General features: G+C 28.5%; 1 protein-coding gene across 1 annotated transcript; it reads right to left on the bottom strand.

Moving 5' to 3' along the window:
• Nucleotides 1-873: 873 nt before the first annotated feature.
• Nucleotides 874-16,463, bottom strand: LOC137839187 (uncharacterized). The gene is given in 32 exon segments (XM_068648313.1): nt 874-1,561; nt 1,564-2,001; nt 2,004-2,681; nt 2,774-3,742; nt 3,745-3,975; nt 4,062-4,990; nt 5,089-5,527; nt 5,627-5,680; nt 5,761-5,907; nt 6,027-6,116; nt 6,344-6,532; nt 6,793-6,981; nt 7,091-7,165; nt 7,285-7,452; nt 8,109-8,195; nt 8,267-8,311; nt 9,364-9,514; nt 9,884-9,971; nt 11,608-11,711; nt 11,806-12,168; nt 12,250-12,396; nt 13,978-14,142; nt 14,218-14,295; nt 14,397-14,576; nt 14,661-14,781; nt 14,981-15,135; nt 15,212-15,344; nt 15,417-15,501; nt 15,584-15,705; nt 15,778-15,874; nt 16,030-16,210; nt 16,305-16,463. Coding segments are annotated over 32 exon segments (7,596 nt in total). The 3' UTR covers nt 874-1,022.
• Between the last annotated feature and the right edge of the window lie 1,631 nt (nt 16,464-18,094).

Genomic DNA, 18,094 nt, shown 5'->3' with positions numbered 1-18,094 from the left:
TAATTTGAGCACAGTAACACATTACACAAAGAAATTAAAAGTGTCCAAATAGTAAAAACGCTAAAAATTAATAAAACACATAGTTATTACTAATAAAACAAACTATTAAAATGTACACAAAAATGATGACAATACCTGTAAAGGTTCTTGAAACAAATAACTCACCTGAAATATTCTAGATAAAAAAAATTTATATCAGTTATAAAAAAAAAATACTGATTAAAATAAGATAATAATAAAAATTTATATATATAATATATAAACGTATTGAAATTTAAGAAATTGTTTTAACTCTAATATTAACAGTACCTGAAACATTGTGTCCTGTGGTGAGACCAAAACATTATACAAAGAAATGTGCAATAGTAATTCTACAAATCATCAAAATATAGTGTGAATATAAATTAAATAATATGCAGAGAGTAACGAATATACTGCAAAACTGTCCAAGCAGTGCTAATACTACATCAAATTTCTTCATTAAAATTACTTCCTTTGAATCAATGTTGATATTTGTCCTTAATATCTTGAATGAGATATGATCATCCAGTACGCAACCCTCAATAGAATTTGACTCCATAAATCAAGAATTTCACATTGCCTTTCAAGAGCCTGAATAAAAGATTAAGTACACAAATAGGTACACGAAATTTGTAATAGTAATAATAAATTATGTAATTAATAATTTAAGTAAACATACGTCATCAAGTGCTTTACAGATTCATCATTTCTGAACTTTAATTTTACAAAACTGTTACTTCTTATAAGTAATTCCTGTAAAACATTAATTAAATTAAGCAACCTTGACAAAGATATGTCAAAATAAAAGATACGTACCATACTTTCAAGATGACCATGAATAATTGTGTCAAACAAAAGCATTGATCAAAACCTATAAGAGATAGTGTATATCAGTTCTTAAATTGTTGTTCATATATTACAAAAAAATATGATAAATAAAAATATATTTCAAATAAATAAAGAAATTTCATACCTCATATGTAACGCTGTAAGTTAATACTTCAAACATTTTCGAATATTTCTTTGTAAACCACGTTAGTAGTGAAATTTGTGGGAATACCATTATCATCCAAAATCAATATCTTCAACCCTTTCTTAGATTTTACTCTTGAAAGAGCAACATATAATTGTCCGTGTGTAAAGACTGGACGGGATAGATATAGACCAACTTTATTCAGAGTTTGACCTTGACTTTTATTTATTGTCATGGCAAAACACAAAGATATTGGAAATTGCCTTCTTTGAAACATAAATGGCAAACCTGTTTCCGAAGGAGTCAAGTTCATTCTGGGAATAAATATTTGATCACCTATATTTTTCCCAGTAATAACTTTGGCACCAATAACATTTTTCCCCAAGTGAGTTACATGTAATCTTGTTCCATTGCAAAGTCCATTGGCTTGATCAATATTTCTTAGAAGCATTATTGGAACTCCGACTTTTAATTTAACACAGTGATTGGGAATTCCAGAGCATTTGATCTCATTTAAAAATTCAGTTGTAAACCACTCAGCTTGAGCATTTTCTTGTTCTTCACATCGCAAGGACTGTCTGAACTTAAATAAGTAACTTCAGATCCTGGTATTAATGATAAAATGAATTCATTCACTTGATCCACACATTCTTTTGTTGGACATAATATTGCACCATCATCAAAAGAATCATCAGATGTCACATTGTTTATGTAGGAGGGATAAACAAACTCAACCAACTGCAGTAAAGGTTGTTCAACATCTAAAATTAAATTCTCTTCCGGTATTTCAATCATTCCTTGTCCCAACTCATTTAGCTCCATATCTCCATCTCCAATGTGAAGTATCCAATCAGCAAACTCTTTTATTTCTGTTTTACTTTGAATTGATGTATCACTCTTTAATCTCATATTCTCTGTAAGTTTTAAGATTTTGCAATGTTTCCATAAGTCAGAGTAATTTACTGTTGCCTTCACAATGTCATACTTTGATCCATTTTTGACAACAGTAATATCTGACGAAAGTCTCCTCCCAATACAATTACTTTACCACCAAAAGGTTTAAGAGCATTTTCTTCACTTACAGCTCTCATGACATCCCTTAAAGTTCTATCTAGGGCTTCAAAACATAACCTATTAATCATTGGGGCTTCATCCCATATAATTAATTTCGTTTTGATCAACAATTTGGCCCTAAGACTTCCTTGAGGAATATTGCATGTTGACTCTTCATTTATTACAAAAGGAATGCAAAAGGTAGAATGAGCTCTTTTTCCCCCTGGAAGTAACAAAGAAGCTATACCGCTAGAAGCTACATTTAAAACAATAAACCCTTTTGATCTAAGACCAGTGGACAAAGTTTTCCACATGAAAGTTTTTCCAGTTCCCCCATAACCATATAAGAAAAAAAATCCACCAAGGTCTAACAGGACTGCTGTCATTATATTCTCATAAACTTCCACTTGCTCAGGAGTAAGAGTTTGAAAAAGAGAACAATGCATTTCAGACATTTGTATTTTGTCATAATTCAATTCATCAATAATGAATCTATTTTGATAAATAAAGGAATCAGAATGAATAGGTTCTGGCAGACTTGGAAAATCTTTCAAACACTTACCATTTGAAATTAATAACTCTTCTACTTGTAGAAGACAAAGGTTTTGAATTTGAGCATCTTCAATTCTAAGACCTAGGAAAGAAATTATATGTCATATAGCAATTATAAAATTATAAATTATAAATTTCAAATAAAATAATAAAATTATACCTGGTAGGACAAACTCCTTTCTTTTTGGTATAAAATATCATCTGATAACAACTTCCATGTTTTGTTCCACACTTCATCTGGTCTACACATAGTATTCATCATTAAAAGGGTAACAAAGAGTCTTCCCAACTGATTTCCTGAAGCAAGGACACTGCACTCTATAATTGCATCAATAAACTCTTTATCATCTGCCAATAGCCCCATTGCATAGCATGCCTCTTTATATGTTTTGTGAATGAAACCATTAACAGTTTTGATATTATCATAGCTACAGCAACCCTTTTGATAATTCAACAATAACCTCAGATAATATAATTCCCCTGACCCTGTAGGAATATATGTTAACCTTCCAATACTAAGACCATTTTTTCTTGGCTTCCACTCTCTTCTGTCTGCCATCCAAACAAAAAATCTAGGGTATTCACAGTAAGTCAAATTTTTTCCCAGTGGATAAATTTTATTAGCTTCAAACCAAGCTAAAAACATTGTTGTTTTATGTTGATTGAAGTTCAATATTTCATCAATGTCTTCATTGTCTTTAAAAACAATTGGTTGCTCATACAATAGATGAAAAGTTAATCGTTGAACTGGAGGCCATCTATGATGGATATCAAAGGCAAATATTCTCCACACAGCTTCACATGGAGATATGTATCTACAATCATAATACTGTTTAATTTCATCAATAACTGGGGTCTCTGTAGAGTCTTTATCAGCAGTAGTAATTTTCAAATTGGCTCTATCTGGACCCTTGTTCACATATTTAAACAAATACTTGATTGAATTTGATTTGTTGCAATATTCTGTGTTAACATGGGCTTGATACCTCAGTAGTAGCAAAGGGCTATATGGCACAACATTTCTATTGTCCAACTTAATTCCATTTTTAAGAATTAATGTTCCATTATCTTGACGTTTATAACATGCATATCCATCCTCATCAATAGTAGTCAACAGTTTAAATTTCTTTGGGTAAAATTTGAACATCTACCATTAATCATGCAAGGTGAACTTATTCGACTTACCCCGCAAGGGCCATGTATCATGTAGGTTGTCACTGCCTTTGACAATTTAGGATATAAAAATGCATCGGGTAATTCTGCATAAATGAATCCATCAATATCTGTTGGATTTCTTAACTTATTCTCTCCATCCAACCACAGTAGTATGTGGGCATGAGGTAAACCCCTTTTTTGAAATTCCACAGTGTACATACCTGAAAGAATATGAAAAAAATTCTTCAAAATGTAATACATAATAATAAATCAAACAAACTGTTAAATATGGGTTAATGTGGATTACCTGCATTAACTTTGCCAAAATAGTCATTTTTTTTGAAGTCAATCATCATTTGATCTAATTTCATCTTGAAAACTCTACAAACAATGTCTGGCCTATCAGCAGCAGTTAATCCTTTTGAGGTAACAAAGTCACGTATTTCTGACCAATTTACGTTGCAGGTAATAGTGATAAATAAATCTGGATATCCAAATGTTTTGCAAATGGCCATAGCATCTTGGCAATTGTTGAACATATATCTCATTCCTCCTGTAAAAGATGAAGGTAAAACTATCCGCTTTCCAATTGCAGAAGAATTTGTTTCTCCTTGATTCATTGCTTCTTGTACGCCTTGCAAAATATCACAACGGATTGTTTTTTGGTTTAGCCTTATAAAAGACAATCTTTGAGCTTCAACCATTGTATATGCATCAACCAAAAATTGTTGAAACAATCGACGTGAATGGACTATATTCCCAAACTCCACATTTCTTTCTTGAATTCTAAATGCAATAAATTCCCTTAATGAAATACGACTTCTCTTACGTTCTCTGCTGTTACTTCCAGAATTCCGTATTGAAATCTGTTCTTGATACCCATCCTCTCCAAAGGGGAATATTAATGGATATTGTAATGGAATAAAGGCTGTATGTGTTTCATGGAGTCTATACATTTGTCCTGAATATTTTTTCACTATGATATCTCGCCCTACTTCCATGTTGCTCATATCACCCACAATTAATGCAGCTATCTCATCTGTTGTAGGGGTATTGTACACTCTTGGATCTTTGCATCGGTGTCTAAATAACCTCAATGCAAAATCTGAATTTACATCATCATGTAGAAATTCTCTTACTCTTCTAAAAGTTTTGGCCAAAACATTGTTGTCATCAATCATCTTGGTAAGATCTTCAATCAAGGATTTGTCAAACGTCACATTTTTCACTTTTGACCTACATGCAATTTTTAAAAATATATCATTAAAAATAATCTTTGAATTAATCCAGTAAATAGAAAGTAAGTCATTAAAGTAACTAAAAATAACACATACCCAAAGTGAGATAATCTATTTGACACTTCATTTTGAGTGTCATATATGTAAAGTTGTGCAAACTTAGGAGATGATCCACTATTGGGGAGCAAGCTTCCAATCCTATGATAGTTTTGTCCATGCAGAATAAATTGAGGAGGGCCAGATCCATCATTTATCGAAGAGTGAATATTCCCTCCAATTGAAGTAAATGAAAACATACTATTGTAACTTCTAATATTTTGTAGATAGTGTTGACTTCGACTATCTTTCCCATTTAATAAATCTAACAGCAATTTAGGAGGTTTTTGTAAGAAAGGGAGTTGTACTTTTCCCTTTTGACAACAAATAGAAAAATCAACCTTAACATAAATCTTAGATTTCTGAGATCTTTCTTCATACCAAACCTCGCCCAAGCAGTATTCACATTGAATAGTAGGTTGTCCAAATTCAACAGTAGCTATTTTCAGAAAATTAAGAAAGGTGATCTATTACTTTTCTGATATAAATTGATTTAGTTTGATGAAGAAGTGAAGAAGTTATAGTTAAAGATATGCACCTTCATTTTCAGCTTTTGAATATAATTCAGAACTAAAAACTTGTCTGGTGTCATCTGAAACAAAAAATAATAAAAGAAAGTGGTTGTTACAAAATTTAAAAAAAAAAGAATTATAAATTAACAATTTTTAGTACCATTATTTTCTTCATTTTGGATATCTTCGTCAAAATTCAATCTCTGAGTCACTGATTCAATGATTTCAACACTGTGTGTACCGGACTTGTTATGTAAGTTTAGTGTGTTACTAAATACATACCCTAAACTCCCTGCAACTGAATTACCTGGAGAAAATATGTTCCAAAGCAACAAATAATTAGTACTAAAACATGAGTATGATTTTGAAATTTAATTGACAAAAAAGATAAACGAAAAATCATTTACATTAGTTTCCTGAACTAACCTTGAAATTTAGGGGTAGTACAAATTGTTTGTAAACATGACAATGATTGAGAAGTTGCATCCATCACGTTCACATGACTCTTAGGGGTCACTAATTGCAAAACACAATGATTTTTGTTAAAAAAGTGTTTTTCATTAAATGAATTTTCATTCATTCTATATTTCTACTACCTCTAGCTTGATCACCCTTTTGCAGCTTTACCCAAATGTGCACAAAATCAAAGATTTTTTTTTTTCAAAAAATAAAGAAATAAAATTATAATGTGCCATTGCTAGATATTTTAATCAAATATAACGAATCATTGATCGTAAACTAACCATGAGGAAGTTGAGTGAGAGTAATGTCTCCATGAGTAATTGTTTGCATTGATGACATTGCTTTGGTAGTAGAATTCATCATGTTTAAGTGATTTTTAGGAGTAAGCTGATGAGAAGAAAGGAAATTTGAGCCTGTAATTCCAGATGTCTGAGAATCAAAATCCTGACTTGATTTAAGAGTACTTTGACCTAAAGCAAAAACTTTCAATGAGTGATCGAATAAGATAAATCAATTAACATCAGTATATAAGAACTTATAAATTATTTTACATTAAACTTAATCTTAGAAAAATGATTTGAAGAAATTTAGCATTTGAGTGTGTTTGAACCATATATATATGATAATTATTACTACTTAATGATTTCAGTTGATTTAGAAAAAATATAGTAAAACATAAATTAGTACTATAATTGTAATGAAAACAGTTGAATTATCCATTAAAACTAACCATGAAGTTGCACCGTAAGCCCAAATTCTTCATTACTAACTGTACTCATTGATGATAATACTTTTGGAATTGAATGCATGGTGTTGAATTCATTGTCAGGAGTCAGTTTTGCACAGATAGAATCATTTATGCTTGTATTTTGAGAACTTTGACACAAAAATTTCTTACTTGAGTTCACAATAGTTTGACCTACAAAAAAATAAATTAGGCATAAGATTTGACTTTAGTAATATAATTACAAATTTCATTGAATGACATATTGCGAGAGTTAAATGAAATAAAATGTCATTGTTATTACCTCTTGTTGGATTAACCTTTTCTCGCTGACCATAAATGAAGTTTCCCTCTTCTACCTTTGCAGATTTGGCAACATCTGATTAATAAAAAAAAAAATGATTCCACAAAAACAGTATATATAAAAATTCAAATGTTTATTGATGTAGTATTAATTTAAATTGTTATGAATAAAATTTATAATACGTTTTCACTAACCTTGAAGCAATTCTAAATTACTAACAGTACTCATTGATGACAATACTTTGGTGGCTGAATGCATTAATTGATTGTTGGGAGTAAACTTCTCATAAACTGGGATATTTGTTATCATAATTCCTGATGTTGGAGAACCAAGATCTTCACATGAGTTAGGAGTACTTCCACCTACAACAATAAGTCATAATTGGTGATAAATAAGGTAAAGGGATGACAAATAATGCTAATTATATTTTAAATCTAAATTTAAATCTAAATATATATAAAAATAAGGTATTTAGGTTTCACTACCTGTTGTTTTAACTTTTTTGCTGCGCAGTTCATATAATATATTTCTTCTTTTTCTTCTGTTATATTTTCCATTATCAGCATCGAGAACTAAAATAAAAAAAAATTACAACGAAAATCATATATAAATAGGATAAAGTACTTTGAAAGTAAAGAATATTCTTAAAGTTATACTTACCATTGTTCGAATCAGATATGCATGTTGTGTTTGGATTTTGATTCTCTGGAGAATAAAACCCATGTAAAATAATAAGCTGTTAAAAACTATAACATGCAATCTATTTTTTATATATTTTTACCATAAATTGTGTTGAGAGTTGATTCACTCTTACATCATAAGTGATTATTAACTTCTTTTATGAACCTAATTTTTAAATATATATAATAAAAAAATTAGATAACAGTAAAGTTAAGTTCATAGAATTATGAGTTAAGTGTATTGCATTTGGATTAACTTGTTTAAAAATAAAAATACATGGATAAATTTTGACATTTAGTATTATTAATGATAAAAAAAAGGTAATTATGTTGACTACCTGTTGTTTTGACATTCTCTCTTCGCAATTCATACAATATATTTTTTCTTTTTCTTTTGGCATCTTTTCCATTATCAGCTGCTAGCACTAAAAAAAAAATTACAGTGAAAATGATAAATAAAAATGCGGGATTCAGATATGCTTAAACTTATGCTTACCATTGCGGGATTCAGATATGCATGTTGTGTTTGGATTTTGATTCTCTGGAAAATAAAAATCATTTAAAAAAATAGGTCAAATCATAAACAAACAATAAATTTATTAAGAACTATAACATACCATTTATTTTTTATATATTTTTACCATAAATTGGCGTGACAGTTGATTATATATAGATCATAATAGACTATGAAATTGTTTTCTAAAAATAATTTTGAAATATATATCTATATCTATATGTATGTATATATGACACTTAAAAATATAAATATACATTGTAGTTGGTATACCTGATGCATTAGAATTTGTTTGAGAAAGGCTAAGAATGCTATTTCTTCTATTAATATTTTCCTTCAGTTTCTCCATAACTATTGAAAGTTGAATGACTGAACTTCAGGGAGTATTGTAGTAAGAACAAATATTTTCAACCATAAAAGTATGTACTGTTTTCAGCAGTAAGTATGTAAAATATATTGTTCACAGTAGCTTTGTTTTGGCTGTTTGTTTTGGCGCCAATTTTGACGGTATATGGTCACGCACGAGACTCCCTTTTATGTTATTACTTTGACATAATAAATTTATTAATTAACTATTAAAATATTGAAAAAAAATGTGTAATATTTTTATATAATAATCATATCTATTTATATAATTATATAATAATTATATTTAATACTTAAAAATGTTAAACCAAAAATTTACCTCCCAAAAGGGATAACACTTGCACAATTTTTCTATATTTTGCATAATAAACAATCAAACTTCGAAATGTAAGAAGAATAAAAAATTTAAAAATTTAGGTAGTATCAATGTTCGATGAAGAAATGCATGTGTAGAAGTTGTTGTGAAAAAGGGGAACTTAACTTTTAAGATATGAAAACAAATTCCTATTCCAGTGCAAAAGAACAACGTTCTACTTTAAGCATTCTCATTAATGAATTGTTGGTTGACTTTTGAAAGAGGAAACCTGCAGGGAATAAATTTATCAGATTGTATATATAATAATATATATAGTAAATAATAAATATAGTAATATATCTGGACGAACATTTATCTAGGAACAATCATCTCTTAAAACACAGATGAACGAAGCAACCTCCAAAAACAGAAACATAAAGTACATCAATATACCCTGATCCGACAACCCTATTAAGCAAAAAAAAGGAACTTTGGCTAACTTTCTTTTGCACCATTCTAGAACAGCTTTTCTGTTTAACAAAAAAAAGGAATTCTTCCATTGGATATATCTGAAATAATACACAACATGCAAAAACATGTAGTATATGTATACCGCCAAAAAAAGTGACTAAAACAGATATTCTCATTTTGTATTTACTAATTTCACTAAAACAGAGCTTAAAATAATTATTATACCTTAAATCTGTGAACTTAAAACATTTAAAAATGGAAACTTTAATCAATATTTAGGGTTAGGATGAAAAAAGATCCAAACTTTAATTACCTTTTCCATTCCATGGATACCTCTACAGTGCCTATTTTTACCAAGTTCTATACTGGGAAATCAAAGAAGAAGAGAAAGAGTTTTTATGTCTTAAATGCATGCACCTTTAATTAATATTTATGGTCGGAATGAAAAAAATCAAAGCTTTAATTACCTTTTCCGTTCTAAAGTGTTTGAGTTGTACCTCCCAGAACCAAGCAGAAACATAGTACACCATGCAGAGCAGATCTGGTATCTGATATCTAATATAATGAACAAAAAGAAGATGTTGAGACAAAGATTGTTTCTAAAATGTAAAAAATAGATATCAGTTGGCTTATGAATGTCGAAGAAGATGAAGATGATAAGGGACAAATGAGTTTGAACTAATAGAACCAACTTTATGTGATTTCCCAAAAACTTCTTCATTCATTTTGTTAATGATTTACACTGAAAATTCTATTCTTAAGTTATTTTGAATCTGCACTAATATTATATTTATTTTAATTTGTTTTTTTTTTTAATTTAACTTCGAAATTTGTAGTCAGTGGAACTAATGATTACTTGAAAGTTCTGGAATTCTTAAATAATACTTTATATAACTTTTTATCATTTTAAAATAAGATATATTTCCTTTCTTCGGATTTTTTAATTTTTTTAATAATATTTTTATGCTATTTAACATTTTAACTGTTTTTTTATTGAACTTTAACATTATAATAAGTCTGGTTAAATATAAAAATTCTGAAAGTGAGGAATATATAAATATAGAAATATAGAAATAGTGAAATTCAGAAGTTTAAATTTAATTTAATTAAATTAAATATAATACACACAAAAATTAACATTAAAATTACATAATTTTACAATGACTTGTAAATTACAATACATTACAATTTAAACTAATTTAAATTAAATAAAACGATTTCTTATACTATGTTCCCATAAGATATATATACATAAAAAATAAAGTATTAAAGACCAACTTCCTTCCTTAAGTTGAACCTGCAAAAAAAATACTGCAAAATAATTATTGCAAGTAAAAGTATAATTCATTACATTATATCAAATCAAGTCCTTGTAAATAAAAAAATGTGTGTTTCTTCCAATAGAAACAAATTGTAGGCAAATTCATATTGAACTATGAAGTCACCTCCAGAAATAAATAAGAAATATTTTGAAAATGAAATAGTATTCATAAAAATTTTAAAAAATTAGAAAAATAATACCGAAAAACAAACAAATGTACATCAAAAGGTTTCGAGATAAAAAAAATAGTTAATACAGCAATAACTAATAACATAATAATTAATAATTAATAATAAAAAATATAAACATAAACATTGTATAGAAAATCCAATTAATATGCATGCATTCAAGAATATAAAACAGGCTTATGATTTTTTTAATATACTGGCAATTCTTATAGCATTGAGCATATTTAGAAATGCCAACGCATTATTAATATGCCAGATAAGAAATGAAAAATTAAAAGCATATATATATATATATATACATATTGAAACGAAAGAAACACTAAACAATAAATACAAAGAAATAAGATGAGCTAATTAAACAGAACCACAATGAAATAAAAATAAAGAGTAAACAAAATAAACTGTTCTTGTTTCCTCAAAGTGGAAACTGGATACTTCCCAACAAAAAGAAGCAATACTTGCAAAAATAAATTAACTTAAACAAACTAATATAGTTCAAAACAATAACTGATTATCCTAAGCACTAAGTCTTTTGTAGTGACACGTCTTCAGTAGTAGAACCCTGATATCAGAAGAGGGCTTCTTGTTACATTCAAATATAATTTTGTCATCTTCACGAATAGAATGAAGACGACAAAATTGTTTCCACCCGTTACAGAGTGTAACGCTTCTGGAAGGAAACCTGGACTTGAAAATGGTGCATTCAACAGCTTCTAGCCATCCATGTAGATTAACCTTCTTGAACTTCCCTCTACGAATATATTCAGAAAAAGGAGAAGGCAGATCCTTAAACAATAACGAAAATATTAGTTAATAATTAGTTAATAAAAGAAATAGAATATATTAATATCCATTTAAAAAGAAAGGATGGTAAACTTACCACATATCCTCCAAAGACCTGTTTTGAACTCAACTTTAAGCCAAAATGTATAAAGGGGCCACTGTTGAGCGGCAACCTCCCTTCAACTTCCTTCAGAAATTTTGTCAAAATCATTTCACATAACTCCCCCATAAAAACAGTTATATGGAAGGAGTTATTACCCACGTAACGGAACAATATATTGTGGTCACCTTTAAACCCATAAAAATCACTCAGACGGGACCATCCATACACAATTTGGGGACAAAGTATATCTTTGTTATAGTATACTATATGAATATTGCCTTGACTGTCGCTGAGGGTCCATTCCTCCTCCAGTTCATTTTCAAACTCGATGGCGAATGCACGATCCACGTGTCCATTCTATCCATTTTAAAACCATAAAAATACTTAAAGAACTGAAAAAACTATGAAAAGTAAGGAATTTAAGAACCAAAAACATACCTCCCCACGAATGTTAACTGTTGTAAATAAACCTTTCCCACAAAGTTTTACGATCTCTTCAGGAATGACAGCCATGACAATGAGAAAAAGAAAGATCAAGATAATGGAAGTAGGGAAGAAGTATAAAAGACTAATAGCAATACGTTTCTGAGTAATAGAAAGCCCTACGTTACTTATATATAGCAATCATACCTTTTCAGTCCCAAATCTACGCTAAATTTCCTCTGAAGCAACATGTCTTTTCAGTTACTAAATTAAATAATTAAAAAATAATTAAAATCAAATAATGATAGTAAAATAAATTAAGAAAAAATATTCATAATTAATAATGAAATAATATTAAAGTAAAAAAAAAATGAATATGAAAAGACAAAACTTTAAAAAGCATAGTAGGTTAGGTGTTAGGTGTTAGCTGTAATTATTCTTTGACGTTTCCATTTTACATTGCCTTATACAACAGTGTTTTTTCAGTTTAAATAAGTTATTAACAAAATAAAAAATTAATAAAAATACAACTATTTCAATGGATAAATAAAATGAATATTAATGACACGTATAATTAATAATTAATTAGCATTATATAATAATAAATTAAAATAGTTAACATAAAACTGTATTATATATAAATAAATAAATAATAAATAAATAAATATATACATAAGTATAAAATAAATATAATATAAAATATATTAAACATATTAAATATTATTAATATATCATATTATATATATACATATAATTAAATTAAATACTTAAACCCTAACGTCTAACATTAAATAACATACATGTTTAAAATTTAAAATTTAAAATATAATTTCATATTGAATTTAAAATATAATATTTTTAACTTCTGTAATTATTACTTCTATCCATAATTTTTAATAAATTAGTCTTGGAAGATGAAATGAATACTTTGAAAAAAGTGTAAAAGATATAGAAGAGACAGTTTATGCAAAAATAAAAAATAAAAAATGAAGTGATGCATGAATTGCTCTGACACGTAGTTAATGCTATCCTCTATATCCGTTTGAATTCTTAGAGGTTGAGTGTAAGGTGAATTTTTTTTTAAAAAAATTCTTTCTCGTAAGGACAAACATATCATTACACAAAGATTTATTTTTTTATCACATACTAAGATATTATGTATAAAAAATGAATTGACGAAAAAAAGAATCTAATAAAGGAAAACAATATCTGTAATAAAGGAAAAAATTCCCTGGGAAAGGAAAAGAATATTTCAATAACCTTCACAAAAAAAACACAAATTATAATTATTAAAATATTATATAATTCTATATAAATTTATGAATTAAAGAAAAAGTAAAAGTTGAGGCACTTACCATTACGATTCTGATATTTAATGAAAGAACCATTGTTACAAAATAGAGTTACAAAAAGTATGCAAAATAATATGAATTACACAAAAACAAACTCATTAAATAAATTAAAATGTAGACATAAAATTGAAAAAAAAACAAAAATATAACAACTTCAAAATGAACTATAAAATCAGTACGTACCTCAAAGATAATGTCAACATATGAAACTAACAATATTACATAAACAGTTTTAAAAATAGAATTGTACTGATACATCATAACATGTTCTACATAGAAATTAAAGAAAGCCCACAATACATGAAAATAGATCATTCAAGTTACAAAACGTTAGAGAAATAGTATGAAATTATAGTACTCCCTTTTCGATCTTGATATTTTTCCTTAATACCCTAAGCGGGATATCATCATCAGGTGTGTGAGCAGGTGAAGCAAAATCTCTTGTAACCCGTGGAGCAACAAATTCAGTAACAGTACCTAACACATTATCACTGCCTAAATCAATAGTTTTAGATTGCAATTCAGCAGCTTCAGTGGAGAATTTATTAAATAAATCCTGCGATGATAGCAAAACATATTAGTAAGAGTAAATTATTCACTTTTTTAACTTAATACTTTAAATGATAATTACCTGAGAAAGTGGTACAAAAGACTCATCCTGTTGGACATCTTTAATAGTACACAGTCGTTTCTTCTGAGAATGAAGTTCCTTCAAAAAATGATAAGTAAATTAAATTAAGCAAAAACAGTATAAATAACGAATTTAAGGGTAAAATGTAAGTAAGAATACACTCAAATTAGGAAACATACCACATTTTCAACACGACCTTCACAAAACCTTTGTATAGTACTATCATCAATACAAACTTTTTTGACACGAAATGATTGATCAAACCTAAGAGATTGATCTTTAACACAACCAACTTTAAACAACACATCTTTGTCAATCAAAAGATCAAAGTCTTTTGGTAGTACACCAGAATCACCGTTCTAAATATTAAAAAAAAATATCGATTAATATAATAACCTTTTCTTAAATGCATAAATAAACAAATGCATGGTTCGATAATTTACCTTATCATGACTTTCAAATAATTTGGTGCAAGATTTATTGATCAGTGTAGTGGCATCCCTGTCAAATAGAACGAAAGTCGTAGAATCCGTTTCATCAATCACTCGCAGCTTCAGCTTATACCTGAAATATAAAATACAGAAAGGTTTACAAATTATATCTATAATATCTATAATTTAACGAAAATAATTAATAGTTAATTATTAACAAATTATTAATTAAAATAAGTAAAAATAATTAATATAATAATACAATAAGTAATAAGTATTAAGAAATATGTAATATGTAATTAAAAATAAATTCATGCAAGTACAAACACTACCTCTGTTGGACTTTGATAACATGTTTGTTACATTTCTCACAAAAAAACATTTTGGAATCAGGGTAAACAACTTTACCACATAAGCAAGCTGTGTACCACCAATCGTCATCAGACACAATATGTTTTATTGTAGCTAAGATAACAAAAGTGCTTTCCTGTAAAAAGAAAAAAAAATGATCTTCAAATATTAATAATCGATTTCAATACACTGTTAAAAAACATTAGTAATACCTCTTTGCAATCTTTCAGGCCTTGAATAGTATTTCTATGAATGAAGGTGATGAATTCATCCTCAACATTCTGTTTTCCAGAGTCACACAATTGACTGAGTCCCTGTGTAGGAGAATCCGTACTTTCAATCATCCTACAGATGTAAAAGTTGTAGTTAGAAAGGTTCATACATTTTAATTATCGAAAAATAATATATTAAACTAACCTTTTCTTGAGTTCGGTTGCATCTTTGGACTTATCATTATATATTATTTTCGTACATTCCAAGCAATTTTGTATAAAAACCTTGTCTACATTAAAATAAAAATATAATGTAAATAAAATAAAAAAATAAAAAATATAAATAAATTAGAAATTCAACACTTGACATACCTTGGAAAATTTTGACTTTAGCAAAATGCACACTGATAACAATATTTTCCAGCTCTCCAGATGACAGAAATGCATTGAGCTCATCAACATAGTTACCAAATAAAGTACACTCAATGCGGTAGCTGTTGTAAATTAAAATTACAATTGTAAGAACAAATATTTTGGATTAGTTATGGTACAAAATATTAGCTTACCCATCAGCTTCAATAGAAATTGCATTTAACTTAGTTGTTGACCCTGATCTATTCAGCTCTCTTTCAGTTCCCACACCAGTTAATATTCCAATAACATCTGTAAAAACATATTCATTTAAAAACATGTTCAAACAAATCTGTTGAAGTAAAAGAAATATTACTAACCGACTAAGTAGTTCGTATCAAATCCAGGCGCCTTTAACACAGAAATTGGTGTGTAATGAGGTTTTGGACATGAGACCAGATCATTACCAATAGAGCTTACTTTGGTTCCAAACTGAAAATTGATTTTGTATTGGTGACAGGTAGTGCGATAAGATCCTGAATTAGTAGACACACTAAAGAAATTGAAGGAATAAACTTTATCCTCAAAAATATCATTTTGAAATTTATAAATTAGAGTTCTTCTAACGGAAACATGAATTCTATCACCCTGAAAGATAGCAACAAACATTAAGCATGATTAATAAAAATGACATTAAACTGTAATAAAAAAAAATATGGAAGAAAATGATAAAGTATTTTACATCTTTGTCTTGTATGACCATTTCCATGGAGAATGGAAACTTTGTTTTCTTGAAATCAGAAACAAACCACAAACGTATAACCCTTGCTATCAGGATCCAATTTTCACTTTGTGGATTAACATCTTTCACACAATTTGTATTTTGTCTTGACACAGACATTGTAAGGGTGACCTTTGAGTAAAAGGAAAATGTAGTATGCAATGGTCAATGTGAAACACAAAACATACCCATATATATACTGAGGAGGTGGTAAGGAATTATTTTCAAAAATATCAAAAAAACAAATTTACAATTTCAATGAATGACAAAAAGAAAGTTAAGCATGTCAGGTTTCATACAGAAGAGATTAAGCCTATAAAAAATCGAAACTGTAAAAAGGGCAAACATTTAAACTTCAAGGATTGCGATTAATGAAATTGTGGTTTGAATTTGAAAAGTAAGGTTGAAAGTACACAATTTTTGAAATTGCCAGCATGATCGAAAAACCCTACTTTGCAAAGAAATGGAATTTTAGGTACGTTTTCAAAGCAGATTTGAAAAAGAGGATTCTTGTTTAGCACAAAAAAAAACCCTTACTTTGAAACTTTCAAAAATATCCAAAAAACAAATTTACAATTTCAATGAATGACAAAAAGAAAGTTAAGCATGTCAGGTTTCATACAGAAGAGATTAAGCCTATAAAAAATCGAAACTGTAAAAAGGGCAAACATTTAAACTTCAAGGATTGCGATTAATGAAATTGTGGTTTGAATTTGAAAAGTAAGGTTGAAAGTACACAATTTTTGAAATTGCCAGCATGATCGGAAAACCCTACTTTGCAAAGAAATGGAATTTTAGGTACGTTTTCAAAGGAGATTTGAAAAAGAGGATTCTTGTTTAGCACAAAAAAAACCCTTACTTTGAAATTTCTGAAATAATACACAGATAGACAGAAAGTGGAAACCCTAACAGAGAAATCTTACCAATTTCATATAACCATAGACTCTTGCTTTTGCATGCGGACGAAAGAAGGAAAAAATCTTTCCTTGGCGCTTGATATACTGGGGAATCAATTTGAAAACATGAAAATCAAGAAACAAACCTATAAAAGTAGCGGTGCCGTTGACAGATTACTGAAACCGTAAACAACTGAAAGAGGAGAAAAAGTGAGATAATGGCTTAACATAATCAGGTAATAAAAACAAAAGAACCAAATCAGATCTCTGCAAAATGATATTTGAAAAAATTAAAACTTTTTAATACTTACTTAGCAAAACAGGAAAATGAAGATACAAACCTCTGAAAGTAGCTGTAGGGTTGACAGATTCATGAAAAAGGAAAGAAAATCAAAGAAGAGAAAAGGTTGGATACAAAGAGCACAGAACAACATTAATGACTTAAGCCAAGAAGGTAATAGAAACAAAAAAACCAATACAACGCATGCGGGTAAAGGTTTAAAATCAGATCTAAGTTTACTGAAAGTATGGTTTCATGCAGCTCGGTGAGAGTATTCTTGCTGTGTTTTGGAGGAACAAACCAATTCCCCTTGATGATAAAGATGACTTCAAGGAATGAAAATATTTGACTATTATTATGTACCCCTCATTTTTATGTGGGAACATGTTAGATTAAGGATTTAGGATGAAAATGGGAGTGTCAGATCTTAAAAGTTTAGAAAAGTTTTGAACCAAATGGAATATGTTTGACTTGAATCTATCTATAATACAAATAATAATTAATGTTGGAATTTGTAATAATAATTATAATCTTGGAATCCCAAATATTGTGTGGCAGAAGATATGAATAAAAAA

The sequence above is a fragment of the Phaseolus vulgaris genome, chromosome 3 (genome assembly GCF_000499845.2).
Source record: "Phaseolus vulgaris cultivar G19833 chromosome 3, P. vulgaris v2.0, whole genome shotgun sequence".
Taxonomy (NCBI): domain Eukaryota; kingdom Viridiplantae; phylum Streptophyta; class Magnoliopsida; order Fabales; family Fabaceae; genus Phaseolus; species Phaseolus vulgaris.
This window is presented reverse-complemented; position numbering and strand designations above follow the sequence as displayed.